Source organism: Salvelinus namaycush, chromosome 27 (assembly GCF_016432855.1).
Source record: "Salvelinus namaycush isolate Seneca chromosome 27, SaNama_1.0, whole genome shotgun sequence".
Taxonomy (NCBI): Eukaryota; Metazoa; Chordata; class Actinopteri; order Salmoniformes; family Salmonidae; genus Salvelinus; species Salvelinus namaycush.
The window spans coordinates 34509927-34537771 of record NC_052333.1 but is presented as its reverse complement, the minus strand read 5'-3'; the positions used below and the strand labels follow the sequence as shown (position 1 = coordinate 34537771).

Here is a 27845-nt window from a genome sequence, read left to right as displayed (position 1 = left end):
TGTATGGTCTCGCGATGTTTGACGGTTAAGCGCTCCTGCAGAAAAAGGACTTGACACACATGTCAACAAATAAGATAAATTAATACTAGCTAGCAACACAGGTAAGTTTAGGTCTTGCGTGTTTAGTCATTTGGACAATATGAATAGCGCCAAGGTTAACTTTTTGTTTTGTATAGCAAGAGGACAAATGCATACTAAAACAGTTTGAAAGAAAACTATCGTCTCGTTTGCTAACACAGCTAACGTTAGCTTGCTAATTTTAATTTTTTTGTATTTTTATTTCACCTTTATTTAATCAGGTAGGCCAGTTGAGAACCATTTCTCATTTACATCTGCGACCTGGCCAAGATAAAGCAAAGCAGTGCGACAAAATCAAACAACACATAGTTACACATAAACACACGTACAGTCAATAACACAATAGAAAAAAATCGATGTACAGTGTGTGCAAATGTAGAAGAGTAAGGAGGTAGGCAATAAATAGGCCATAGAGGCGAAATATTTACAATTTAGCATTAACAATGTTAGCTAGCTAACTTACTGTAGTAGCAAGCAACGTTGGCTAGCCATCTAGCTAAATAACCCGTTATTACGTTAAATGTGGCATAATCAGTTGGGGTGCAACGTTGCAGATATAATGCATAAAGCTCACATGTGGCTATTACTGTACTGGCAGGTTATACTGATGTAAGTGTTCGGTGCCTTCCAGTACTGTACAGTTCGTGTTATGCTGGTTTGTTACCCGTGCATTATTGCGTAATTAAATTTGGCCTATGCCGTTTTGGTACTCATGCATTGTATCATAATTCATTTTGGTTTATGATGAAAAAAAATATGACGTCACGCTATTGACAGGGTATAATAAGTTCTGAAACAAGGTTTAAAGGTGACCTTTTATTATTATTTTTACAATAAAATTGATATTTTTGATGTAATTGGCATGTTATAGAAGGGTCCAGACACCTTTTCTTGTGATTTCAGTTCAGTCTTCGCGAAACTTAACCCCTAACAGCAAATCACTTCCTCATCCTCCTTGTGTGTAGTATGCCCCCCACCCCCCACAAAAACATGTCCTTTTAGAAACGGCAAAGCTGTCAGTATAGTGATAGGGGAAACGTCTTGAGTCGCACAAAGGGAATATAACGTTGGGGATAAAGTTTGGAATGACAACATTGCATGTGTACAACATCTAAAGACCTGCATCACTATACTGAGAGCCTTGCCTTTTTGGAGTCGCTGTTAATTTTTTTCAGGGCCCCCATACTACACAATGAGGATGAGGAAGTGATTTATTGTTTGGGGTAAGTTTCTCAAAAGCAAGTGAAATCACTAAAATGGTGTCGGGACCCTTCTATGACATGCCATTTACATCAAAAATAGAGATTTAAGTTCATTCAACTTCAGTTGCACCTTGATAGTTATTATTAATCTAATACTCAAGATTTACAGTTCACTAGAGCCTTAGCTTGTAGACTATTAGGCCATGGACTTATGGTCACTAGTAAAAAATTAGGAATGTGATGGGCCTCTTCCACCCCAAGCCAAGTCTGCATGGGGTAAGGACGAGGTAGAGGAGGTTGATCCCTACTCTGGTAGTGGAAACTACTGGCCCTTTGCTATTTTCCCCATGTGCGAAGAGGCGGTCGCCCTGCATGGAGTAGTTCCTGTATCGCAGACTACCTCCAGCACCATGGGGAGTAACAAAGACAAGGAGCAGACAGCAACTGTGGCCTCCCCCAGAGCGATAACCTTGTTAGCGTTGAAGATACTGTCTCAAAGCCTGAAGGCTGCGAGGCTTTCGCAGACACAAAGCCAAAGGTCTCAGCCTGGAAGAGGTTTCGCAGCTATCTGAGAAAGAAGATGAGATCCTCCTCAGAGCCCATATTGTGTGTGTGTGTGTGTATGCACACACAGGCTCCCGAGTGGCGCAGCGGTCTAAGGCACTGCATCTCAGTGCTAGAGGCGTATCTGGGCTGTAGCACAACCAGCTGTGATCGGGAGTCTAATAGGGCGGAGCACAATTGGGCCAGCGTCGTCCGGGTTAGTGGAGGGTTTGGCCGGGGTAGGCCTTCATTGTAAAATTAGAATTTGTTCTTAACTGACTTGCCTAGTTAAATAAAGGTTAAATAAAAATAAATATAGCCACTTTAATTTTGTAAAAATAAATGAATGTTCCATGAGGACATTTGTCTGGCAACAATTTATTTAACTCTTATTTTACCTGGTAAGTTGACTAAGAACACATTCTCATTTACAGCATTGACCTGGGCAATAGTTACAGGGAGAGGAGGGGGAATGAATGAGCCAATTGGAAGCCGGGGATGATTAGGTGGCCATGATGGCATGAGGACCAGATTGGGAATTTAGCCAGGACACCGGGCTTAACACCCCTACTCTTACGATAATTGCCATGGGCTCTTTAGTGACCACAGAGAGTCAGGACACCTGTTTAACTTCCCATTCGAAAGACAACAGCACCCTACACAGGGCAATGTCCCCAATCACTGCCCTGGGGCATTGGGATATTTTTTTAGACCAAAGGAAAGAGTGCCTCCTACTGATTTTCCAACACCACTTCCAGCAGCGTCTGGTCTCCCATCCAGGACCAAACCTACTTAGCCTCAGAGGAAAGCCAGCAGAGGGATGCAGGGTGGTATGCTGCTGGCCAATACAGGCATTCACATTTCCCTATGGGAAAATAAAGTATTAATTCATTCATTAAACCATCAACACATATTATTGTGAATGTAACATCAAGAAATGAACCAGTCTGTTTCTCTTTCCCTGTCTCCCCTGCTTTCTCTCCCTTTCTCTTCCTCCATCTTCCTCTATCCCCAACCCTTCCCTTTTCCATCCTTCCAATATCATACAACCAGGCATGCCAAGGTGTGCCAGTGTAGAATAGGCTGACCCCTCGCTGCACCTATAGGTCCTCTGCTGTCTCCATGACCACCCCTCCCATAGTGGCGTTCGCCGGGCAGCAGGCTCAGGCTGCCCGCGATGTCAACACGGCGTCGCTCTGTCGCATCGGCCAGGAGACGGTGCAGGATATCGTCTTACGCACCATGGAGATCTTCCAGCTGTTGAGGAACATGCAGGTAAGTGTTTCTTGTGACTTTTTTTGTGTTGGGGCGGGTATGGAGGTATGAAGGCCGAACAAAGTTCGAAGTCTTGTCTTTTATTATGGATGGTGCTCGTCTGTCAACCACCTTTAATACACGCAAAGCATTGTTTGCATGTGCTCCTCTTCTCACACGATTCAGCCTTATTTGACCCCAGACCGACAGCGTTACAGCACAACATTGATTCATTGTCATCCATTTCCTCACAGTTATATCTAATAACAGTAACACAATATCACATCCATTGTCCCTCTGTTTTGTGGTGAGAATGGATGGATATGGGCCTGAGAGCAGAAAGCTGGGCCAACTAAGACTGCTTTTATTCTTGCCCAAGGAAGGCATGTCCCATGGTGCAATCCTGTCTCACGCTTGTTTTTAAACAAGGAGGATGATATAATTGGTTGTGAAAAGGCCTTTATTTGATCATTAGATAGTCACCATCTGTTTATACCTCTTCTGGACCTTCTGTTGACACGTTGGAAAGATCAGACTGTGCCCTTAAGATGGGTTCAGGAGAAGTTGTGTGTGTGCCAAATGGTACCCTATTCCCTATGTAGTTCACCACTTTTGACCAGGACCCATACTAGGACTCTGGTCAAAAGTAGTGCACTATATAGGGAATAGGGTGCCATTTGGGACACAGTCAGATATTGTCTTTCTCGGTCTGTCTGTGTCTCAGAGAAGATCCTTCTGCAGCTCATTAAAACAACAACAGCGAAAGACAAAAGAAGACCGTAAAGCAAGCCGTGCTGCCTCGCCGCAGAATGTACAAACAGCACTGTTGTGACTTGTTTCACAGATCACAGACTCTGTGTGGGGAAAGAAAGATCACTCTGTTTACAGAGTGGTAGGCATGTATACAGGTATACACCCTACCTACCCTCATGCAGGGAATAGTTTCAGGCTGTACAGGATGTTTACTATCAGTTAAAAGTGCCTAAAGCTAGTTAGTGTAAAGCTCAGGTGAAACAGTCCGGAGCTGTTCTAAGTCATACACATATCATGTAGTTATATGTAAACTTCTCCTCTCAATGGAATGCCATGTAACAGCACATTTAAATAAATACATGTAAAACCGTTTTTTTTGTCTACATTGCAATAATTCAGTCGTTATTTAACAACCCTTCTACACTTCAGTTACCACCATAAACATTTGAGAAATTACACGCTGGTTATTAGTAGTCAAGGAGTAACTGGTCAAGGAGGTACAAGTCGAGTTAACAGGAGGCCCTGAAATGACCCATAGCTATTAGTACAATGTTATTACATTACTAGGAAAGAAGTGTGTTACATACTCTTCTATGTCATCTCCCCCAGCTGCCAAATGGAGTGACGTACCACCCCAGCACCCACCAGGACAGGCTGGGCAAACTGCAGGAGCACCTGCGTATGCTCTCTGTACTCTTCCGCAAGCTGCGCCTCGTCTACGACAAATGCAACGAAAACTGCACCGGTCTGGACACCGTACCCCCAGAGGTGAGTGGCCACTGTGCCAGGACCACTCTGTGTATCACAATCAATATATAACCAGTTTGAATCGGACATAGTGTACTTTGCCACAGTTGACGCCATTTTGGCTCGGTGTACAAACCTACACAAACCACTAATGCAGATTTATGGACATTTCGGTTCTTGCCAGAGAGATTGGATTACAGTTTCCTCATACAAAATGTCTGAATGTAGTGAGGGGATCCACCGTGGCTGTGAAGAAAGTTCAGAGGAACCCCTGGTGCCTGCGGGATTCTTATCTCTCCCACTCTATCAGGTCTACCTCGGGACACCCTATTTCCTATATAGTGCTCTACTTTTGTGCAGGCAAGTAGTGCACTCTACAGGGAATATGTTTCCATTTGAGACGCAACCCTCGGCTCAGCTCCACATTCAATTCAATGGCCGCTTTGTGTTTGTCCTGAGGGCCTCCTTAGTGGCTGTTATGGACACCCACTTCTAAATACCCACCACTTTATTTTACTGAGCTACTCGGTTGGCTACTGTTTTAGACCTCATGCTGGGCGATTCCACTCTTTTATTGGTGGTTTCATTGTTGCAGTCTTTTCTCCTATTGATTTGGAGACAATTGATTGTAAACCAGTGTTATAGAACTGACACTGCATGCACACGTTTAATTAGGCTTTCAAACATACAGTACCAGTCAAAAGTTTGGACACACCTATTTGAGGGTTTTTCTTTATTCTTTATTATTTCCTACATTGTAGACTAATAGTGAAGACATCAAAACTGAAATAACACATGGAATCGTGTAGTAACCAAAAAAGTCTTAAACAAGTCTAAATATATTTTAGATTTAGATTCTTCAAAGTAGCCACCCTTTGGAATTCTCTCAATCAGCTTCATGAGGAATGCTTTTCCAACAGTCTTGAAGGAGTTCCCACATATGCTGAGCACTTGTTGGCTGCTTTTCGTTCACTCTGCGGTCCAACTCATCCCAAACCATCTCAATTGGGTTGAGGTCAGGTGATTGTGGAGGCCAGGTCATCTGATGCAGTGATGCTCCATCACTCTCCTTCTTGGTCAAATAGCCCTTACACAGCCTGGAGGTGTGTTGGGTCATTGTGTTGTTGAAAAACAAATGATAGTCCCACTAAGCGCAAACCAGATGGGATGGCGTATCGCTGCAGAATGCTGTGGTAGCCATGCTGGTTAAGTGTGCCTTGAATTCTAAATAAATCACTGACAATGTAACCAGCAAAGCACCCCCACACCATCCCATCTCCTCTTCCATGCTTCACGTGGGAACCAGACATGCGGAACAGCCTGATCACCGACAATGATGAGACAGCCTATAGGGAGGAGGTCAGAGACCTGGCCGTGTGGTGCCAGGATAATAACCTCTCCCTCAACGTGATCAAGACAAAGGAGATGATTGTGAACTACAGGAAAAGGAGGACCGAGCACGCCCCCATTCTCATCGACGGGGCTGTAGTGGAGCAGGTTGAGAGCTTAAAGTTCCATCACCAACAAACTATCATGGTCCAAACACACCAAGATAGTTGTGAAGAGGGCATGACACAGCCTAATCCCTCTCAGGAGACTGAAAAGATTTGGTATGGGTCCTCAGATCCTCAGAAAGTTCCACAGCTGCACCATCGAGAGCATCCTAACTGGTTGAATCACTGCCTGGTATGGCAACTGCTCGGCCTTAGTGCAAGGCACTACAGAGTGTGTACGGCCCAGTACATCACTGGGGCCAAGCTTCCTGCCATCCAGGACCTCTATACCAGGTGGTGTCAGAGGAAGGCCCAAAAAATTGTCAAAGACTCCAGCCACCCTAGTCATAGACTGTTCTCTCTGCTACAGCACGGTACCGGAGCGCCAAGTCTAGGTCCAAAAGGCTTCTCAACAGCTTCTACCCCCAAGCCATAAGACTCCTGAACAGCTAATCAAATGGCTACCCAGACTATTTGCATTGTCCCCCCAACCTCTTTTACACTGCTGCTACTCTATGTTTATTATCTATGCATAGTCACTTTACCCCTACCTAACCTGTGCCCACGCACATTGACTCTGTACCGGTACCCCTGGTACTAGCCTCGTTAGTGTTATTTTACTGCTGCTCTCTAATTATTTGTTATTTAAAAAAATAAAAAATAAAAAACTTATTTTTTCTTAACTGCATTGTTGGTTAAGGGCTTGTAAGTAAGTATTCACTGTAACATCTACACCTGTTGTATTCGGCGCATGTGACAAATACAATTTCATTTGATTTGAAAAGGAAAGCAATTCCACAAATTAACTTTTAACAGGGCACCCTGTTAATTGAAATGCATTCCAGGTGACTACCTCATCAAGCTGGCTGAGAGATTGCCAAGAGTGTGTAAAGCTGTCATCAAGGCAAAGGGTGGCTACTTTGAAGAATCTCAAATGTTAAATATATTTTGATTTGTTTAACACTTTATTGGTTACTACATGATTCCATATGTGTTATTTCATAGTTTTGATGTCTTCACTATTATTCTACAATGTAGAAAATAGTAAAAAAAAAGAAAAACCCTTGAATGAGTAGGTGTGTCCAAACTTTTGACTGGTACTGTATACAGTACATTATATTTGTTTTATGTATGGGCCATGGTGACGGAATTACGCTGAGACTCAGATTTTTCACTAAAATGTATACCAAACAAAAACCATAGATTTCAAAGTTTAACAAACCGTGCAACTCTATGCACAATGACTTTTTTTAACAATTCCTACTGAACATTTTACAAACACACATTTACAGGAAGAACTGTGCAGATACAACGTTTTTTAAGAGAATGAAACTGAGGGAGATTTTACTGTAATTCTGTTACCAAACTTTGCATCTTCACAGTTTTTTCAGTAAATGTACTGTATATTCGTTGTGCATAGAGAGCTATAGTTTTTTAAACTTTGAAATTAATGTTTTTTGTTTGGCATTGAAAGTCTCAGTATAATTCAGTTACTGTAGAATTGCCCATATGGCATACTGGCTTGCTGTATTTCTCTCTCAGGGGGGAAAAGTTACACTTTTATTTGTAATTCTGGTCATATGTAAACCTCACTGTCCATTACACTCCACAGTTGTACCACTTCATTTAAAATGTTTACCTATCCCCCCAGAGGTTGTGCAAACTACTTACTGTGCTGATCAACCAATACTTCACTGCAACATGCTGTCTGGAGGGAGTTGATTTTGGCCTGCTGAACGCCGCCATTTATCATCCCCTGAAACTCAAGTGGCTGACAAGCCTGCCGGCCGCAGTCCTGACAATCATGCTATTGGCTGGCCGCTGACCGGGCTTTCCCCAAACAGGAAGTGGAATCAATGACTAAGCCAGCGTGACCTCATCGCGTTCCTATTTACCAGCAGGCCTGGTAATGGACAACTGGGGAAGGCTTCCCACATAAGCGATTTTCAGTTTTTTCCCAGAGACTGGGGTTATGACTCACACCCACAGTCACGGAGACACACACACAAACACACACTCTTTCTCTCTCGCCCTCTCTTTCTACCCCGCACATTTCCCCCCCTTCCGACTGCCAATAACAGCTCTTACCTTTAAATTCAACATGCATTTGGCTCATAGCTGGAATTATAGAAGTAGATTTTTTTTTCCCGCCCCTAACAATCACAGTTGGCCTAATATAATATCCAGCACGTCTTCTGTCTTCTCTCCAATACAAGTCAGACAGCTTAGGGTTTGGCATCGGTCTCTCTGACTGACGAGAGAAAACTGCCAGAGCTGTCTCTTGTTTTTCTCATGTGATTCTCTCTCTGTCTGTCTTCTGGCCTGGCCCTATCCAGCCCTGCAGTAATGCTTTGGTCACAGCCTGCTTTAATCCTTGTCCACACTGGCCTCTGCCAGTTGCTAAACCTCAGGTCATTGACTGCAATGAAATGTGATCAACTACTAGGTTATTTAGAATGTTGAATAGCACTCAGCCTCAGAGTTGTGTTGGACTTCACTGTGTTTTCACGCCTGCTAAGGCTTTTGGTTGGCTCTTGTACCTAATCGTTATGCATTTATTTATTTGCGAGTTATGAGAAGGATGCTGTGGCCGTTAATGTTGTTTCTTTTCTCAAATCATTACCTCGTTCCTACCTAACCGTTTAAGCAATCTCACCTCACGCTGCCATGTATGATAATAGGAACCCAGTAGAGACGACAGTGTTAACGCTAGTATAATGGTACCATTTAAGATAAGCCCGTTGGTCTGGATGCAGTGCAGTAGAGAACGATGTGTTCCATACAGCGCTGCTTATTATCCTGCAGACCAGCAGATGTCAGTGTGATTTAAAGCAGAGCAGTCGGTGTAGTGTCAGCCAGACAACGTCAAGCACAGAGAGCGCTTAAAAAGGAAATAAGCACTTGGGTATGGACTGTGGAGAAGTCCTGATTCTGAATTGGTGGTGGTGGTATGGAACTGTTTGTAGATTAGATTAGAAGTGTTTTTGTGATCTATACAAAATCCCTATTTTCTGCTCATGAAGGCAGTTCTAATTCAGTATAACAGGGGAGGGAATGACATAGAAATCTCTTTTATACAAGCTTAGTAGGGAGAGTTTGTGCTCACGCAAGCAGTATAGATAGACTTATTGTAATGGAGGACTTGGTGGACTATATATTCTTAGGTTTTAACATTGCCTAATGCAGGGTTTCCCAAACTCTGTCCTCTAGACCACCAGGGGTGTACTTTTAGTTTTTTTTGCCCAAGCACGACACAGCTGATTCAAATAATCAACGAATCATCAAGCTTTGATCATTTGAATCAGCTGTGTGGTGTTAGGGCAAAAAACCTAAAACGTGCACCCCTTGGGGTCCCGAGGACCGAGTTTGGGAAACGCTGGCGTTAATGTGTTCGCTTCCAAGTGTTGAGCTACAGCGCTGTTATGATTAACTACTATGTATCGGTATGATAACGACTGTTTCTTTACAGCATTTCATACACCTATACATAGAGTATGGAGACTTTAGAGAAGGGGCTAGTGAGTCTATATTTGTCACGTTTTTATTTCTTTGTTTGATGAGAGACATAAGCCAATTAATGTTTTTTTTTCTTTTTTTCTATGTATCTTTATTTAACCAGGCGACTCCCATTGAAATGGTCATCTCTTTTACAAGGGAGTCATATGTATTTTCCTATTGAAAACCAAAGCACCAAACTACTTATCATTTTACCACCTCTCCCCCACACAGCAACTCATCCCCTACGTGGAGGACGACAGCTCCAAACACGATGAACGCTTGGCCAGCCAGGCCCGCCCGGCAACAGAGGAGAGGAGAGAAATCCTGGAGGTTAACAAGGTGAGCTGCCCACTGGGGCCTTATAGATATACATGTACAGTACGCTGGGCTTTAGAGAGCACAGCCCTCTATATAAAAAGTAACCCCAATGGTGAGTCCAGGAGGAGAGAGGCCAAAAGAGAGAGAGAACAGATGCTACAAAGAGAAAAAAAGATGTATGACTAAATATATTGTGAAGACATACGCTACATATTGTACACGGTACTCCCAGTACTCTTGTGTACTGTATCTTACTTAAAGTATTAATAGCCTGTCTATGACTGTTGAAAAACGTTTTTGGTAAAAACACAACATGCATTATTTGGCAGTGTTGCAGCTTTTATTAGCCCCTGGACATTGTGTGTGTGTGTGTGTGTGTGTGTGTGTGTGTGTGTGTGTGTGTGTGTGTGTGTGTGTGTGTGTGTGTGTGTGTGTGTGTGTGTGTGTGTGTGTGTGTGTGTGTGTGTGTGTGTGTGTGTGTGTGTGTGTGTGTGTGTGTGCATGCTTGCCTGTCTAAGTGTGCTGAATCATAATGGAGTTCACAGAAGTCACAGATGAGTATTGTTTACCTTTAAGAGCTCTATCTCCCTCACTGCTCTTAAAGGTAAACCACTACAGTAAAACATGGGGTGAACACTGAGCTTGACTCAGCTCCAGGCGGATGCCAAACAAATGGTGTATCCGCTGCGTGCACACAAACCTTCCATAAGCATCAATAGCAGCATTCTATCTGACCCGTGTTGTTCGATTGCATGTCTGCAGCAGCCATCCCCTCCACTCCACACTGCTCCACTTGGAGCCCAAATACCCAGCTGCATCTTAAAGCTACGACGAGGAGAAGACGTTTTGGGGAGTTAAAGAGGTTACCTCATCAGGAGAGGAGTGATGTGGCAGAATGCGGAAAGCAGATGTTTAGGAGGCCCGGCTGCATCTGCTGCAGCGAACCGAGCCAGATAGCCCAGATTCCAGAAGGGAAAAAGATGGGGGGGGGATTAACATGTAACCGGATGGGATAAATGGGAAGATTTTAGTGTGAAGACATGCCACATATAGAACCAAATACCAGATTCCACAGGCCGAGAGAGAAAAGAGGGAGAAGGGAGGCTACAGAGAAAGAGAAAAAATGGATGGATTACTGGACCGGATGGATAAAGGAGATTTTAGTGTGAAGACATATTGAGACACAGGATTCCAGTCATTCCAGAAGAGGAGAGATGGAGGGAAAAGAGGGAACACTGAGAGAGAGAAAAAAAGAGCGAGAAGACAGATGACCGGATGAACCGATATGTAGACAAAGGGAAGATGTCAGAGGGAAGCTCTCCATATCGAGCCAGAGAGGATTCTCCAGTAGAAGAGAGAGAGAGAAAGAAGAGAGAGACACTTGAAGGAAAGAGAGAAGACCGATAGATGGAAGTCTACAACAGACAGATAGATAGATATGTAGACAGTTGGAACGATACTGGCTTCCAAAAGAGAGCAAAGACTGATGGAATTCCTCTGGAAGACAAATAAAATGACATATACTGCACTGTAAATCAATGACAAACACAATATAAGATTGAGAAATAAGATTATAAGAAGAAAATAGATTTTGATGTAGAACTGAATTGATAGATATGTCCCCAGAAGGGAAAGTAAAACAAAAGGGTAATTGACACCGGTATACAGTAATATCCCCAAAGAACAAACAGATGTGAAGGCAAACAACTATAGCCTGGTCGCAGATCTGTTTATGCTGTCTTGACAATTCGTATGGCCAAACAGATGTAGGACCAGGCTAGCCCTGTTGTTTGTCTTTTGCTCCAACCCAGCAGGAAAGATAGGTAAAGAGTAGAGTATGCTAGGTTAAAGGCGGTACACTGGAGGAGCTCCAAGATAAATGACTCCTCCATAGTAATGTCTTGCTGCTTTATGGGCCACCCTGTGTGTGAGTGATAGCCTGTTCTCGTAATCTGTCGATTTGGGTAATTGCTGTTTGTCGGAGGCGCGTTGACTGATGGTGATGCAATCTGTCGAGGGAGGGAGAGAAGAAGGGAGAGAGAGATGGTGTGCATGCGGCCGATAGTGTGTGCTTTGGTGTAAGTATGAGTGAAATATGTGTGTGAGTTCATTTGAGCATGTAACCTCTGTATGAGCGAGTATGGTGTTTGCATAAATGTTTAAGATGCATCAGCCATAATTTATTGCCACCTAATGGTCTGAGATTGCTCTGAGCTGCAGACCTTTTTGCTGCAGACCGATTGTGCATATCAATTCCCCTTTCCTCACTTTCTCCTCTGCTCTAACGAGAAACACAAACTCTGAAGCGCCCAAGTGACCCCAAATTAGAGCCTTAATGAATGCCTCGCATTAGTGGTCACACACCAATTAATGGGAGGAAACAATGAATATGACAAACCGATCACCTGATTCCCTTTTATCCAATTGAAATTCCGAAGATGTTTTGCGGACAAGCATTTTCGTCCCGTCTGTCGCCTTTTACGTCCAAGAAGGACACCTGACTGACTGTGTTTTCTGAAGAACGGATGATGATGATTCACTGGGCTCTCAAGTGTATTTGATAATCATTCCATCTGGGATATGAAGCTTCTGCATTGTCATCTCCCCATCACTTTTTCTCTTCCCTACTTCACCCTCCTTCCTTTCCTCCATCCTTCTCTTCTTACCCTCTTGGGTCCTAACTGATGACCAGCTCCTTCGGGAGTGTCACAGTCAGTCCCCGTGATACGGGAGGGGACCTGGGACCATCCCGAGTGCTTCTCCGTTGCAGCCCTGCCATCAACACTCGGCCAGCGTTTGATTTAATACCAGCCTAAGTGAGAATAAATTCCTGTCATAGCCCATTAAGGAGGCCTTGGAGAGATCTGGCCTGTTATTAATTCTCCACAGCTCCTCTCTTTCTCTCTCCGTCTCTCCTCTCTCGCCTCCCCCTCCCCTCAATCCCTCCCTCGCACACACTCCCTTGCTTTTTTAATATCCTGTTAATTACCGCGTCTGTCCTCTTTATTCAAATGAAAAAGTGAGAAATTAAAAGCAAAGGCAGTTTGTAATTTCAAATAGGGGAAGTGTGGGGGGGTGCCTCTCCAATGGCGGCGCAGTCGTGGATAATGAATTGCAGTGACATTGGCCGGTTAGCAGTGTTATCTGAAGAGCAGGCCGGGGTCTGTGGAGGCCTGATGATAAACAAACAGAGACCCAGATGATAATGAGACTCACTCGGAGAGAGGGATACAGATGGCTTTATGGAGCGCTCTCTCTCTCTTCCTCCCTCAACTACTCCCTCTCTTTCTCCCCCTCTGCCTCTTTCTCTCAACTCCCTCCCTCCCTCCCTCCCTCCCTCCCTCCCTCCCTCCCTCCCTCCCTCCCTCCCTCCCTCCCTCCCTCCCTCCCTCCCTCCCTCCCTCCGACTCTCTTTCTCCCTGCTTACACACTCCAGCATTAGCAGGCTGTTCACAGGAGGCGCACAAACCTCCATGTTATTATCAGGCTCATATGTAGCCCATTAGACCAGTGTGTTGGCCAGGAGCTTTTTAATTGGTGAGCAGGAGGTCAGAGGGGAAATGCAGCACAACTCGTGTTGTTGGAAGATCAGGGGGCTGTTTTTGGAATGAGAATGTATTTCGAGTGATTTTTTTTCTATTTTGTTAAACCGTTTAAGGAACATGTAACCATTTAGACTAGAGTTTTTTTAAATTCTCAAAATGTTTTTATTTTATTCTCAAAATGGATTCGTTAACTACAGCAAGGCAGGCTGAAAGTCTTACTGGCTTGAAAGAGGAAGGATTAGGTGTACAGCAGTATGTCTATTGTGACCGTGGTGGCGCCACCAGGTTGACGGGTTCACTGTGAATCCCACCTGTTTAGAAATGGATCCCATGAACTTGAGATATGTTGGTGTGTAGGGCTGTTACGGTGACTGTATTACCACCACACCGGTGGTCACGAGTCATGACCGCAGTCAAATTCCACGTGACCGTTTAGTCAAGTTATCTAGTCTTTTCACAGCTTTTTTTTTGTTTGTAACCTTTTATATAACTAGGCAAGTCAGTTAAGAACACATTTTTATTTACAATGACGGCCTACTCCGGCCAAACCCTAACCCGGACGACGCTGGGCCAATTGTGCACCACCCTATGGGACTCTCACGGCTGGTTGTGATACAGCCCAGGGTCGAACCAGGGTCTGTAGGGATGCCTCTAGCACTGAGATGCAGTGCCTTAGACCACTGTGCCACTCGGGAGCCCCCAAACACTAATTAAACACTTAATAAGAGCCATGTTGCGCAACGTTTCTATAGGCTATGCAATTGCGTGAGAAAACAGAGTTTTGATGGTCTCAATTAAAAAGTTGATTCCATCAGCTTTCTCGAGGCTAGACCTACTATATTTATTTATCAACCTTCCAAACAGTAAGCACTTTGCTTGTCTTTACAACAGGAGTATAGCCTACCTGGCTGGCATGAAAATGAACCAGAGGAAAAGTGTCCTCCATTTTTAAATGCATAGATTACAATATTTTTTCCCCCTGCACACGTTTTGAGACGTGTGCATGATAGCGGTCCATTCTAAATGTAAACAAATTTCACACATACAGTGCATACAGAAAGTATTCAGACCCCTTCCCCTTTTCCACATTTTGTTATGTTACAGCCTTATTCTAAAATTGATTACATTTAAATTGTTTTCCCTCATCAATCTACACACAGTACCCCATAATGACAAAGCGAAAACAGGTTTTTAAAAATGTTAGCAAATGTATATATTTTTTTAAACAGAAATATCTTATTTACATAAGTATTCAGACCCTTTGCTATGAAACTCAAAATTGTGCTCAGGTGCATCCTGTTTCCATTGATCATCCTTGATGTTTCTACAACTTGATTTGAGTCCACCTGTGGTAAATTCAATTGATTGGACATGATTTGGAAAGGCACACACCTGTCTATATAAGGTCCCACAGTTGACAGTGCATGCCAGAGCAAAAACCAAGCCATGAGGTCAAAGGAATTGTCCGTAGCGCTACGAGACAGGATTGAGTCGAGGCACAGATCTGGGGAAGGGTACCAAAAGAAGGGTCTTGGTCAGGGAGGTGACCAAGAACCCGATGGCAGAGCTCCAGAGTTCCTCTGTGGAGATGGGAGAACCTTCCAGAAGGACAATCATCTCTGCAGCACTCCACCAATGAGGCACTCCTCAGTAAAAGGCACATGACAGCCTGCTTGGAGTTTGCCAACAAGCACCTAAGGGACTGAGAAACAAGATTCTCTGGTCTGATGAAACCAAGATTGAACTCTTTGGCCTGAATGCCATGCGTCATGTCTGGAGGAAACCTGGCACCATCCCAACAATGAAGCATGGTGGTGGCAGCATCATGCTGTGTACCTTTTTTTTTTGCAGGGACAGGGAGACTAGTCAGGCTCGAGGGAAAGATGAACGTAGCCAAGTATCAAGAGATCCTCGATGATGAAAAACTGCTCCAGAGCGCTCAGGGCCTCAGACTGGGGTGACGGTTCACTTTCCAACAGGACAACGACCCTAAGCACACAGCCAAGACAACGCAGGAGTGGCTTCAGGACAAGTCTTTGAATGTCCATTAGTGAACCAGCCAGAGTCCGGACTTGAACCCGATCAAACATCTTTGGAGAGACCTGAAAATAGCTATGCAGCGACGCTCCCAATCCAACCTGACAGAGCTTGAGAGGATCTGCTGAGAAGAATGGGAGAAACTCTCCAAATACAGGTGTGCCAAGCTTGTAGCGTCATACACAAGACTCAAGGCTGTAATTGCTGCCAAAGGTGCTTCAACAAAGTACTGAGTAAAGGTTCTGACAATTTCTAAACCTGTTTTTTGTCATTATGGGGTAGATTGATGAGGGAAAAAAATGTTTTAATCCATTTTAGAATAAGGCTGTAACGTAACAAAATGTGGAAAAAGTCAAGGGGTCTGAATACTTTCCGAATGCACTGTATATTATTTAGAATATTTAAAGACAAGATTTAAATAAGAATAGTCTGATGGGTGACAATATTAGCCTATTACTTGTGAATTATATATCATCACTTGTGAATTATGTAACGATCGTCGTAATCCTCCTCCTCGGACGAGGAGGAGAGGCGAGAAGGATCAGACCAATATGCGGAGTGGTTTGTGTCCATGATTATTTTAATGAACAAAATACTGAACACTTAAACATACAAAACAACAAACGTGACAAAACCGAAACGAACCGACAAACAGTCCCGTGTGGCACGAATACAGACACGAGATACAACCACCCACAAAACACACGTGAAACCCCGGCTGCCTTAGTATGATTCTCAATCAGGGACAAACGATCTACAGCTGCCTCTGATTGAGAATCATACCAGGCCGAACACAAAACCCCAACATAGAAAAACACACATAGACAACCCACCCCAACTCACGCCCTGACCAACTAAATAAATAAAAGAAAAAGGAACAATAGGTCAGGAACGTGACAAATTATATATCATCACTTGTGAATCCAGTAAGGCATGAAAGAGAGCATGCCTTTTGTTGTTGACTTTTTAAAAATCATAGTCGCACACCCATGTAGCCCATAGGCCAACATGTTTTGATAAGGTTTGTATCACTACTGTGATACAGTGGCCAAATAACTTCTTAAAATGAAGCACATTAATCCGCTTTACAAGGGGTGTAGAGCCTAACTGGCATACATAAGCAGCGTGTGAGTTTCAAGTTTGGGGAAGATCATTTTCACCACAAAAATGCACTTTTATAATCGAAGCATGACATGCATAATTGCATTTGCAGTCACTTTTGATAATGGTGTTTTCCCACTAATTGCATTTTGGAACATTCGCGCTTATAGCCTAATGCCGTGAGCACATTGCTGTGAAGAAATAGCCTAATAGTTTATCAACATTGAAAGCTAATATCTGTTAACTTGCTTTTAAAATGTTTTTTTGATGCTAGTGGTTGTATTAATTTGGAATCTATTGCATCCCACAATTGTCCCAGACTATGTTTGGAATATTTATTTCTCACACTGAAGGACAAGTTGACCAGTAGAATAAGTCGACATAGGCTAGTGCTTTTGCTGTTTGTTAGGCCTACTCATCTTGTTGACTGACAAAAAGTAAATTTGGACAGTTCTTCCAATATGTGCCTCTGAATTCAATAAGGATGCGCGCAGTTGTGTCCCCGATGTGTCTCTTTATTTGTAGCCTGTGAGAAGGACCTGAGATGCTGTGAGAAGGACCCGATCACGTGACGGGCATTGGCTAATAAGAATGAAGATATCTGAGAGAGCCATGAGAGTGGGGAATTATAATGATTATATTCAGCACAACGGCCACTGATCGCAAAAGGCATGGATTTTATTCGGGGGCATTACGGCCACACAAATGCCGCTGGGAAATTCGAGTCATTATCAAGTGCTTGTCAAATTGTGAATCAGAGACTGATGACGTGTGTGCAGATTGTGCAAATTAGCAAATATTTTCTGCTAAATGAACTAGTGTAGCCCACAGCCATATGGCATAGCCAGATCAGGACTATGATCAGGGCTAACATAAAGATAACTCGGAGTATGCTATTCTGTTCTTCTAAAAGACACCACATTTTCTTCATATCATGTTTCTTTAGACCTGTCCTAAAATAAATATTGGATTTATTGTGATGGTGTAGGCTATATTACATGGATTGATTAGACTATATAAAATGTAGATGTTCCAAAGGTCTGCATCAGTGGCTTGTAGGCTATGCGTGGAAGCCAGGAGATGCTAAATGTGTTTATGTTAATTAACGGTCAATTACCGTGAGACCGGCAGTTATTTGCTTGACAATCACCAGCTGACAAAATTTCATGACCGCTTACAGCCCTATTGGTGTGAAGAGTAAATCAGGCCGACAACTGGAATCAGCTGCGCCAACAAAACAAGTGACACTTTGCCACTCTCCCCAAACACCAAACCTTGTTCTTACTCCCCTCGTGTAAAAAGAGCAAAAATAACATCTCCAATCGGTGGAGACTTTAAAGTGGAATTACACCGCCTTTCATCTTCCCAGATATCTGCCTGCCTCATTTTCTCTCCACGGTTGCATATGAGATCTGGGCTGGACCCATATGCTCTAATCCCCTGACAGCTGAGGCAGAGATGAAAGAGCCCGGCTCGTTGGCCCTGAGATAGAGAGGGAGGCATTACCGAGCAAATGCAGTCTAAAGCCCCCTATACCTCACACTACACCCGAGTTCTCCAAGCTAACCTTCTCTATTGCACCCTTTCTCTCTAAACTACCCCTCCACCATTACACCCTATACACTCACTCTCCAAATTAACCATCCTCACACCCTCACTCTCCAAGCTGCCCCTCCACTACACCCAACACCCTCTCTCTCCAAGTTACCTCTCCAAAACACCTTACCCTTTCTCTTTACAAGCTCTCTCACCCTCCCACCCACTCTCTCCAAGTTAACCCTCCACTACCTGCTCACCCTTCAAGATACCTTTCCAGTATGGACTACATCTCACTCCTTGCAATCCAAACTCATTGTCCGACACACTGTCCTATTCATTCACACTCTTTGACTGTATGGCACCAGGCTCAGACAAATATTGATGGTCCGTAACGTTAGCACAAAGAAAACTGTGCAGATATATCTTATTTTGCTACTCCGACTCTGCCGTAAGAGAGTTACTCCAGATGGGCAAATGTATCTCCTTTAAGCATATTGTGTCCCCACTGAGTTCTGAAACCTATGAACTCTCTCTGCTCTTCTCCCAATATCATCTGAAAAGATTATAGGGAAAACTATTCAGTTATTGGGTTTATCAAACTCCCATGAGATTGGATGATAATCCTTATTTGATTTGATTTGAAGGCATCATCACAAGTCTTCCCTTCCCTCACCTCGTCTGCTTCCTCATGTCTCCACTGTCCCTTTTATCTATACTGAACAAAAATATGAACGCAAAATGTAAAGTGCTGGTCCCATGTTTCATGACCTGAAATAAAAGATCCCAGAAATGTTCCATATGCACAAAAAGCTTATTTCTCTTAAATTTTGCACACAATTTGTTTACATCCGTGTTAGTGAGAATTTCTCATTTGTCAAGATAATTCATCCACCTGACGGGTGTGGCATATCAAGAAGTTGATTAAACAGCATGATCATTAAACAGGTGCACCTTGTACTGGGGACAATAAAAGGCCACTCTAAAATGTGCAGTTTTGTCACACAACACAATGTCATAGATGTCTCAAGTTTTGAGGGAGCGTGCAATTGGCATGCTGACAGCCGGAATGTCCACCAGAGCTGTTGGCAGAGAATTTGTTAATTTCTCTACCATAAGCCGCCTCAAACGTCATTTTAGAGAATTTGGCAGTACGTCCAACTGGCCTCACAATCACAGACCACGTGTAACCACGCTAGCCCAGGTCCTCCACATCTGGCTTCTTCACCTGCGGGATCGTCTGAGACCAGCTACCTGGACAGCTGATGAAACTGAGTCTTTCTGTCTGTAATAAAGCCCTTTTGTGTTGAAAACTAATTCTGATTGGCTGAACCTGGCTCCCCAGTGGTTCCCACTGTCATGACTTGACTTAAACATTAATCTGAATGTTTATTTATCTAATTACCTAACTATGTTTAATTATTACCCAATTCAATGAATCATGTAACAATTAACTCATTAGGATCTGGGGCACCACGAGAGAGGTTCTTTAAAGAGTTACCATCTCCCGAATTAAATTAAAGGTCTTTACCTATCACATCCATAAACAGTCAACTTATTAATCAGAACCTCGTATCATATCATCATTCTGAACTGTCGTAACCTTGCATCTGCAAAAAACCCAGCCTTACTTATGATTCAGTACTACACAAATTGGTTTACTTATTTATTAACTAGCTAATTAAATTGGAACACAGGATAAACATACACACTAGCATTTGTTATTGACTGGGGACTTAATATGCTGAAAACAGGTCCCTAGCGGAATGACAACAACATGGCTGCTTATTAAATAAGAGACAGAGAGGGAGAGAGAGGGACAGAGACACTTAATATTGGTACATTCAGAAATTTTTCGCTGCACGCTTGTAAGGCTCTGATTGTCCGAAATGGTTCCGAGAAGTCTTCTACGGTTGTCCTTCTCTGTAGTTGTCCCGTATCTGGTGACTTGTCGTGTAGTCCTGAACAGAACTACACAGGTGACTTTCCTTCCATTCACTCTTGAAGATGCTTCTTTGAAGATAGGCTAGCCAGCTGTTTTGATGGTTTGAGTAGAGTAACAGGATGGTCCTACTTAATAAATTAGCTTTCGAAGATACTTTACTTAGGACAGCTAATCAGCCATACCAGTGATTGTCCGGGAGGTGAGTTTCTCATCTCTACCTCGTGTTGAGATTCAAAGTTCAAACCACTTTAAACGTGCAGCTGCAGCTTCACTTCTTTCTAGTCTGATACGTTCATTTCTTAACCCATCATTTATTCAGTTTGTTCGAAAGGGGCGGTTCCGTCAGGCTGACACGCTCTCTGACCTCACTTCGGGGCGGTGACTACTCACGGTGCAAAGTTATGTAAAACAATTATCTTTTATAGCTCCTCAAATTACATCCCTCACTTATCAGAAACACTCATCATTTTTCAAATTGCATTCACAACACATAGTATGGACACTTCATACATGTAGTGGGTATACTTTCCAAGTTACAGTAATTCCTTTATAACGTTTTTATTGACATAATAACATCAGAAACAAAATGATATTAGTGTTTTATAGATCGCCTCTGGTCATTCCCCACGGTCAATATTAGAAATATTGTTCCAGTATTTGCTTTTGAACGTGTTAAGAGTTTCGGCGGGAAAAGTCTATTTGCAACAAAGAACATTCCTTTTGGGGAATCTTGGGGAGGGAGACCTGAATCTTCTCCCCTTGATTTATAACAGGACATGAGTTATTAATCCTCACAAGTTCTTTCCTCCCCCCTCTGCGGGTGAGAGGGGGTCTGATTGAAGTTATTCATTGCAAACCTGATCTATTTGGATCCTCGTGGACAGTCATGTGAAATCCATAGATTAGTGTCTAATGAGTTTATTTCAATTGACTGATTTCCTTACATAAACTGTCATTTAGTAAAATCGTTGAAATTGTTGAATGTTGTGTTTAATTTTGTTCAGTATACTTTCTAAACTGCCTGGTCACTGTGCAGAAGCTTTTATTTCAAGGGACTTGTTGTGAGCCCACAACTTTGGGGTTACGCCTAGTTTCCTAGCACAATTCTCCAACCAATTGCGCCCTCTGAACCCTACATACAAGCTAATCCTCTCAAAGACCCCAATTGCAACAGGACAGGTTTCTTTTTGTGCTTCTAATTTAATTCTTGCTTATCAATTCCCATGTCACCACGCCCCCAGTGCAAAGCCAACACTCTACCTTCATCAGCACACTCTAGCTTTAAATCCTAAACGCTGCTTTCAAGATGGGATGAACTTTTCAACTCTGGGATTACACATTTACTGTACTGAAAACTTGTGCCTCCTTGACTGTAAAGCAACTTACATGCGAGAGTGGATCCCCTGGTGTTAAAGCTAATGTTTAGTGTTTGCCAAAGGACGCATCCATAGTCCAAGTGCTTAGGTCAGACAAAATAGGCCTACTCACCTCTGTTATGTGGTGCACATGTTATCCAGCACAAAACGGTTCTACAATGAATATTGAATACATTGAACACCTTCCTAATATTGAGTTGCACCTCCCCTCCTTTTCCCTTAGAACAACCTACATTTTTCGGGGGATAGACACAAGGTGTCTAAAGCGATCATGTTGACTCCAATGCTTCCCACAGTTGTGTCAAGTTCACTGGATGTCCTTTGGGTGGTGGACCATTCTTGATACACACAGGAAACTGTTGAGCGTGAAAAACTCAGCAGTTCTTGACACAAACCGGTGTGCCTGTCACCTCGTTCAAAGGCACTTAAATATTCTGTATTGCCCATTCACCCTCTGAATGGCACACATACACAATCCATGTCTCAATTGCCTCAAGGCCTAAAAATCCTTATTTAACCTGTCTCCTCACCTTCATCTGATTTAACAAGTGACATCAATAACGGATCATAGCTTTCACCTGGATTCACCTGATCAGTCTGTCATGGAAAGAGTTCTTAATGTTTTGTGTACTCATTGTTTGGCCCAACCATTGGTTTTAAAGAGAGGGTGTGAAATGGCAGTTTAGCCTCTGTGCCCCTTTATATATAATCACTGTGAACAAAATCCCAAAGCAGAGCCCAATCAACGTCGCTACCTGGCAGCAAGTCAAGTGCTGAAGAGGGCTGGGCAGGGAGAAGATGGGAAAAAAAGCACCAGGAGCACTGCTACTTGTAAAAGCAGCGGAATCAATGGGAACTGTTCTGCAACAGTTGGCTGCACTGCAAGCTTTCCAGCTCAGTGCTGAGGACATATTGAAAGGCGGGTGTATGCAGAGGATGACAACATGTCTATTGTATTTCTGCCAGTGAGCGGTGGAAGGCTTTATCTCCCTCACCAAACGTTGGGCCTTTGTTCTCCTGGGAGGCCCATGTCAACTAGTTGGGCAGTTAAACTCTCCCTTAAAAAAAGCCATAAAGTTTATAAAGTCAATTAAGGCTATTAAAGCAATGTCAGACAAATTAAGGTTGCTTCGCCGAGCTCCCCAAAGGCCGCTGTCAACTGCAAAGCCCACTTAGCATCAGAAGGCTCCTCAAGCAGGTCGCAGTGCTGGCTTACCACCTCAGTTCAGTTTGCACTGTGCTTACTGAGGAGGGAACTTGCCCGGTGCCCAACCCGAGCAATAGACTTCTACAAAAAAATCCACCAGCCACTATGGTGGCACTAGATAGTCTGCACTCGTCATATAACATAGTATACAGATATGCTACATGATGCATGCCATTGAGAGATTGCCTTTTCTTGACCAACCCCTCTCTTGACGATGGCATGCCCACCATAACAGAACACCAAATACAGTGCATTCGGGACGTATTCAGACCATCAATCTACACAAAATACCCCACAATGACAAAGCAAAAACTGTTTTTTTTTTAAATGTTTGCAAATTTTATAAAAAATAAAACAAATACCTTATGTACGTAAGTATTCAGACCCTTTGCTATGAGACTTGAAATTGAGCTCAGGTGCATCCTGTTTTCATTGATCATCCTTGAGATATTTCTACAACTTGATTGGAGTCCACCTGTGGTAAATTCAATTGATTGAACATGATTTGGAAAGGCACACACCTGTCTATATAAGGTCCAACAGTTGACAGTGCATGCCAGAGTAAAAACCAAGCCATGAAGTCGAAGGAATTGTCTGTAGAGCTCCGAAACAGGATTGTGTCGAGGCACATATCTGGGGAAGGGTACCAAAAAAATGTCTGCAGCATTGAAGGTCCCCAAGAACACAGTGGCCTCCATCATTCTTAAATGGAAGAAGTTTGGAATCACCAAGACTCTTTCTAGAGCTGGCCGCCCGGCCAAACTGAGCAATCGGGAACAAGGGCCTTGGTCACAGAGGTGACCAAGAACCCGATGGTCACTCTGACAGAGCTCCAGAGTTCCTCTGTGGAGATGGGAGAACCTTCCAGAAGGACAACCATCTCTGCAGCTCTCCACCGATCAGGCCTTTATGGTGGAGTGGCCATACGGAAGCCACTCTTCAGTAACATGACAGCCCGCCTGGAGTTTGCCAAAAGGCACTTAAATAACTCAGACCATGAGAAACAAGATTCTCTGGTCTGATGAAACCAAGATTGAACTCTTTTAGCCTGAATGCACCATCCCTATGGTGAAGCATGGTGGTGACAGCATCATGCTGTGGGGATGTTTTTCAGCGGAAGGGACTGGATGACTAGTCGGGATCGAGGGAAAGATGAATGGAGCAACGTACAGAGAGATCCTTGCTCCAGAGCAGCACCTCAGACTGGGGCGAAGGTTCACCTTCCAACAGGACAATGACCCTAAGCACACAGCCAAGACAACGCAAGAGTGGCTTCGGAACAAGTCTCTGAATGTCCTTGAGGGGCCCAGCCAGAGCCCAGACTTGAACCTGATCGAATATCTCTGGAGAGACCTGAATATAGCTGTGCAGCAACGCTCCCCATTCAACCTGATAGAGCTTGAGAGGATCTGCAGAGAAGAATAGGTGAGACTCCCCAAATACAGGTGTGCCAAGCTTGTAATGTCTTACCCAAGAATACTCAAGGCTGTAATTGCTGCCAAAGGTGCTTCAAGAAAGTACTGTGTAAAGGGTACTTACTGTGTAAAGAATACTTATGTAAATGTGATTTTTTTATTTTATTTTTATTTGAGAAAAAAATCTAAAATCTTGTTTTTGCTTTGTCATTATATGTTATTGTGTGTAGATTCATGAGGGGGAAAAGACATTTTATAAAATTTTAGAATAAGGCTGTAACGTAACAAAATGTGTAAAAAGTCAAGGGGTCTGAATACTTTCCAAATGCACTCAAGATTGTGAGTTTGGAGAAGTGAGAGCATTTGAATGTCTTTTGGACAATGGACAAGTCCCACTCAGTCATGACACTCCAAATCTTTATCTTCATGATGGACGGACCATTCTCTTCTCACGAAGACAAGTTTCAGAACCGACTCCTCCTCGGCTGCCAATGACAGCGAGGTGGCACCGATAGATTATGGAGAAGAGTGCTATCGCAGCAATACGAGTTCTCTCTCTTCTCCTTTTCTCTCCTCCTCTCAATCTGCCTAATCCCCTCGCCTCACTCACTTACACTTGTAATTCCCAGCCAGATCCACCGGAGTGAAAGCAGCGACAGGGCGGATAAGCCGAACGGAATCCTGAGTGAAGGCACATTTTTTTGCACGACTTGCTATTCTCGACTTTGGCTGGCAACTTTAAATCACGGTGAAGCCGTTCGCCAGTTATCGTCGAAATCCGCTCAATAAAAAAAGCGACCGGGCTCCGGAAAGGATTGTTGATGAAATGTCAAAAAGGAGGAATCTCTCGTCTATTGATATCATAACAAGATTAGTTTTGTTTGGTCTAATTTATCAAAACCCTGAATGTTTCTAATGGGGCAAAATAATCAATTAACACAGAAATGTCAATTATGTAAGATAATAGACTATCTGCTGTTTGTACTTTCAGGACTATACCAGACTGTTTGAAAATAATAGAAATTACAGTGTGAGGGTGGCTGAGATGTTCCCTCCAAATGTGATAGGGTTTGCTCTTAGCACGTCGTCACTCAGCCAAGAGAGAAATATTTGAATGAAACGGAATTTTAATAATAAGAGGTTTTGATCTAAAATTCCGCCTCTCGCCCCATTATTAAGGACGGCTCCTTTTTATCTCACTTTGAGATGAGGGTTGAAGAGAATCAGATGAAGGGAGCGGAGAGAGCGAGAGAGAGAAAAGTGTGAGAGAGAGAAAAATTGAGCCCAGCCCCAACGCTTCTGCCTCAACGTTCACTCAGTTCACACTCGGGTGTTTTGTATGATAAACCATCACCACTCAGATATCAAAGTTCTCTCACTTCCAATTGTTCTCCTTTAAAGGCGCGACTAATGACAAAGTTATTCTGTTCAAAGTCTCCTCCTGTAAATCTAACCGCCCTTCAGATATGCATAACCACTTTGTCTAATCTTTGCTATTTTAACACACTGATTTGACTTGAGAGGAACCCTTTAAAGTCAGACTAAGAAAGGCGAAGATGACTGAAGCTGTCAAGATAAAACTTCTGGGGTATTAATGAGTCATTGGTATCATATTGAATTGCTCGTCTTCTATCACTAAGTGGCCCGAAACTATAGTGCTGTCTTTTAGAAAATTTGGAAGGACAAAGAGAACGTACATAGGAAAGGAGGTATGGTGACAGGAGGATTGCCGATGCCCTGGAGCACTCCAACATCTGCCTGGGCAAAATTGCCTCTCTGTCCTCTGCCCAGGTGTGCCATGAAAGCACCTGAGAGAGAAAGGCAGGATCTCCTCAGCGGTTGGCTGGCCATATCAAATCAAGCTTTATTTGTACAGCACATTTCAGACATGGAATACAAGTCAATATGCTTTAAAAAAAAAAACTATGAAAATAAAAGCTGAAACATTTACTACACAACAAACATAAGATAAAAAACTAAAGAATGACAAAAACTGAATGACTAAAAAGCAACCTGAGCAAAAGCAAAGCTAAAAAGTTGTTTTAAAATATCTTTTAAATATGTCCACAGTTTCAGCCCCCCTCAGGTTCTCTGGCAGGCTATTCCAGAGGTTGGGAGCATAATAACTACAGACGGCCTCTCCATGCCTCTTGGTCCTAGGCTTTGGGATAGGTAAAAGGCCAGTGCCAGAGGACCTGAGGGACCTACTGGGTACATAACTTAAAAGCATGTCTGACGTGTATTGGGGTGCACAATCGTGAATTGATTTAAAAACCAATAGAATAATCTTAAAATGAATTCTAAAACTCACAGGGAGCCATTGCAGAGACCTTTAAAACCGGTCTAATGTGTGCTCTCCGTCTGGTCTTGGTCAGTACCCGTGCTGCAGCATTCTGTATGTTTTGCTGTTGACCAATGGCTTTCGTGGGTAAACCAGACCGAAGACCATTACAGTAGACAAGCCTGCTTGTAATAAAAGCATGGATGAGTCTCTCTATCAGCCTGAGAGAGAAACGGCCGCACCGTGGCAATGTTCCTCAGGTGGTAAAAAGCTATTTTGGTCACATTCCTAATGTGTGATTTGAAATTTAGAATTTAGAATCTAAAACAACACTTAGGTTTTTTACCTGGTGTTTTATCTTTATTGTCTATGAATTCAAATGTGCTGCTAGATTCTCTCTCTGTGCTTTGGCTCCAACAATAAGTACCTCGGTCTTGTCTTGATTTAGCTGGAGGAAGTTGCGAGCCATCCAAGTATATAAATCACTAATACAGTTTAATCATTTATCAGTGGAGCTAAAATCCTCTGGTACCTTGTCACGTCCAACTGTAACCTGCATGCACGTACACACGGATGCACACAAACACACACACCTCTGTCAGTCCACTGGTGTGTACTGTATTAAGTTGTGTCTATGCTCAGGTAGCCATTTTTCCCCCACAAACCTGCTTATTGTCTGCGGGAGGCCTCTACAGACGGCAGCTCAAAACCCAATTCTTTGTTTACTTTGATGATTTGTTGAACAGCCTTCCTGCTATGCCCTACACAATGTCAGACCGTGTCAAAAGGAACGAACGTGGACGAAAATGGTCTTGAGTGGCAAGCGAGGAAATGAGAGAGTGTATCCCCATGATCCCCGAAGAGAAAGAGTGAGTGAGGGAGGGAGTCGGACCCTTCAGCGGCATGCAGGCTAAGCTGTCAGAGGTGCGGAAGGCGAAGCCGTTCTCTCAGGTTTGGCCGATCAGTCAGAACTGTCAGAGCCATCACTTTCCATCAGCAGTGGGATCGTTCATAGACCTGCAGCTCCGAAATATGTGTTAAAAACACATTCCACTGTCTTCTCTTCTGTTTCTCTCCCAACGGTATTGAAATGTTACGCCACAAGCATTTCGCTACACCCGCAATAACATCTGCTAAATATGTGTATGTGACCAATACGATTGGATTTGAAGGTTGGAGTAGCAGTTAATTCATTCATCTGAGTTTTTTTTTTTATAAAGGATTTCAGATTTGTTTGTTGGTATTTATTATCTCAGGAAAAAAATCCATATATGTACAGTATATAGAGGGATCACTGCACGTTTGTGACATTCCATTGTGTGCAACAGTACTTATGTATGACTCAATAGTATATCAGGCTGAACTGAAATTCCAAAGATTGGCTGCTAGATCTCTCAACTCATGAAGAGAAAGATAAAGGACGTCTTTATTTAAAGAGTCGCTGGTGGGGTTCATGAGGTGCATCCCGTATAGTACAGTACACGCTCCTCCCTCCCGGTGACTCAAAATGAAAGCC

The 27845-nt window shown here is 43.2% G+C and overlaps 1 protein-coding gene across 1 annotated transcript in view; it reads left to right on the top strand.

Annotated features, from left to right (window-relative positions):
- The first annotated feature begins 6 nt into the window (after window positions 1-6).
- Window positions 7-27845, top strand: part of LOC120022447 (mediator of RNA polymerase II transcription subunit 30) — a 32650-nt gene continuing 4811 nt past the window's right edge. The window contains exons 1-4 of the mRNA XM_038966350.1: window positions 7-101; window positions 2877-3098; window positions 4440-4598; window positions 9800-9907. Of these exons, the coding sequence (XP_038822278.1) occupies window positions 2946-3098; window positions 4440-4598; window positions 9800-9907 (420 nt within the window). The 5' untranslated portion in view covers window positions 7-101; window positions 2877-2945. The remainder of the gene's footprint in view (window positions 102-2876; window positions 3099-4439; window positions 4599-9799; window positions 9908-27845) is intronic.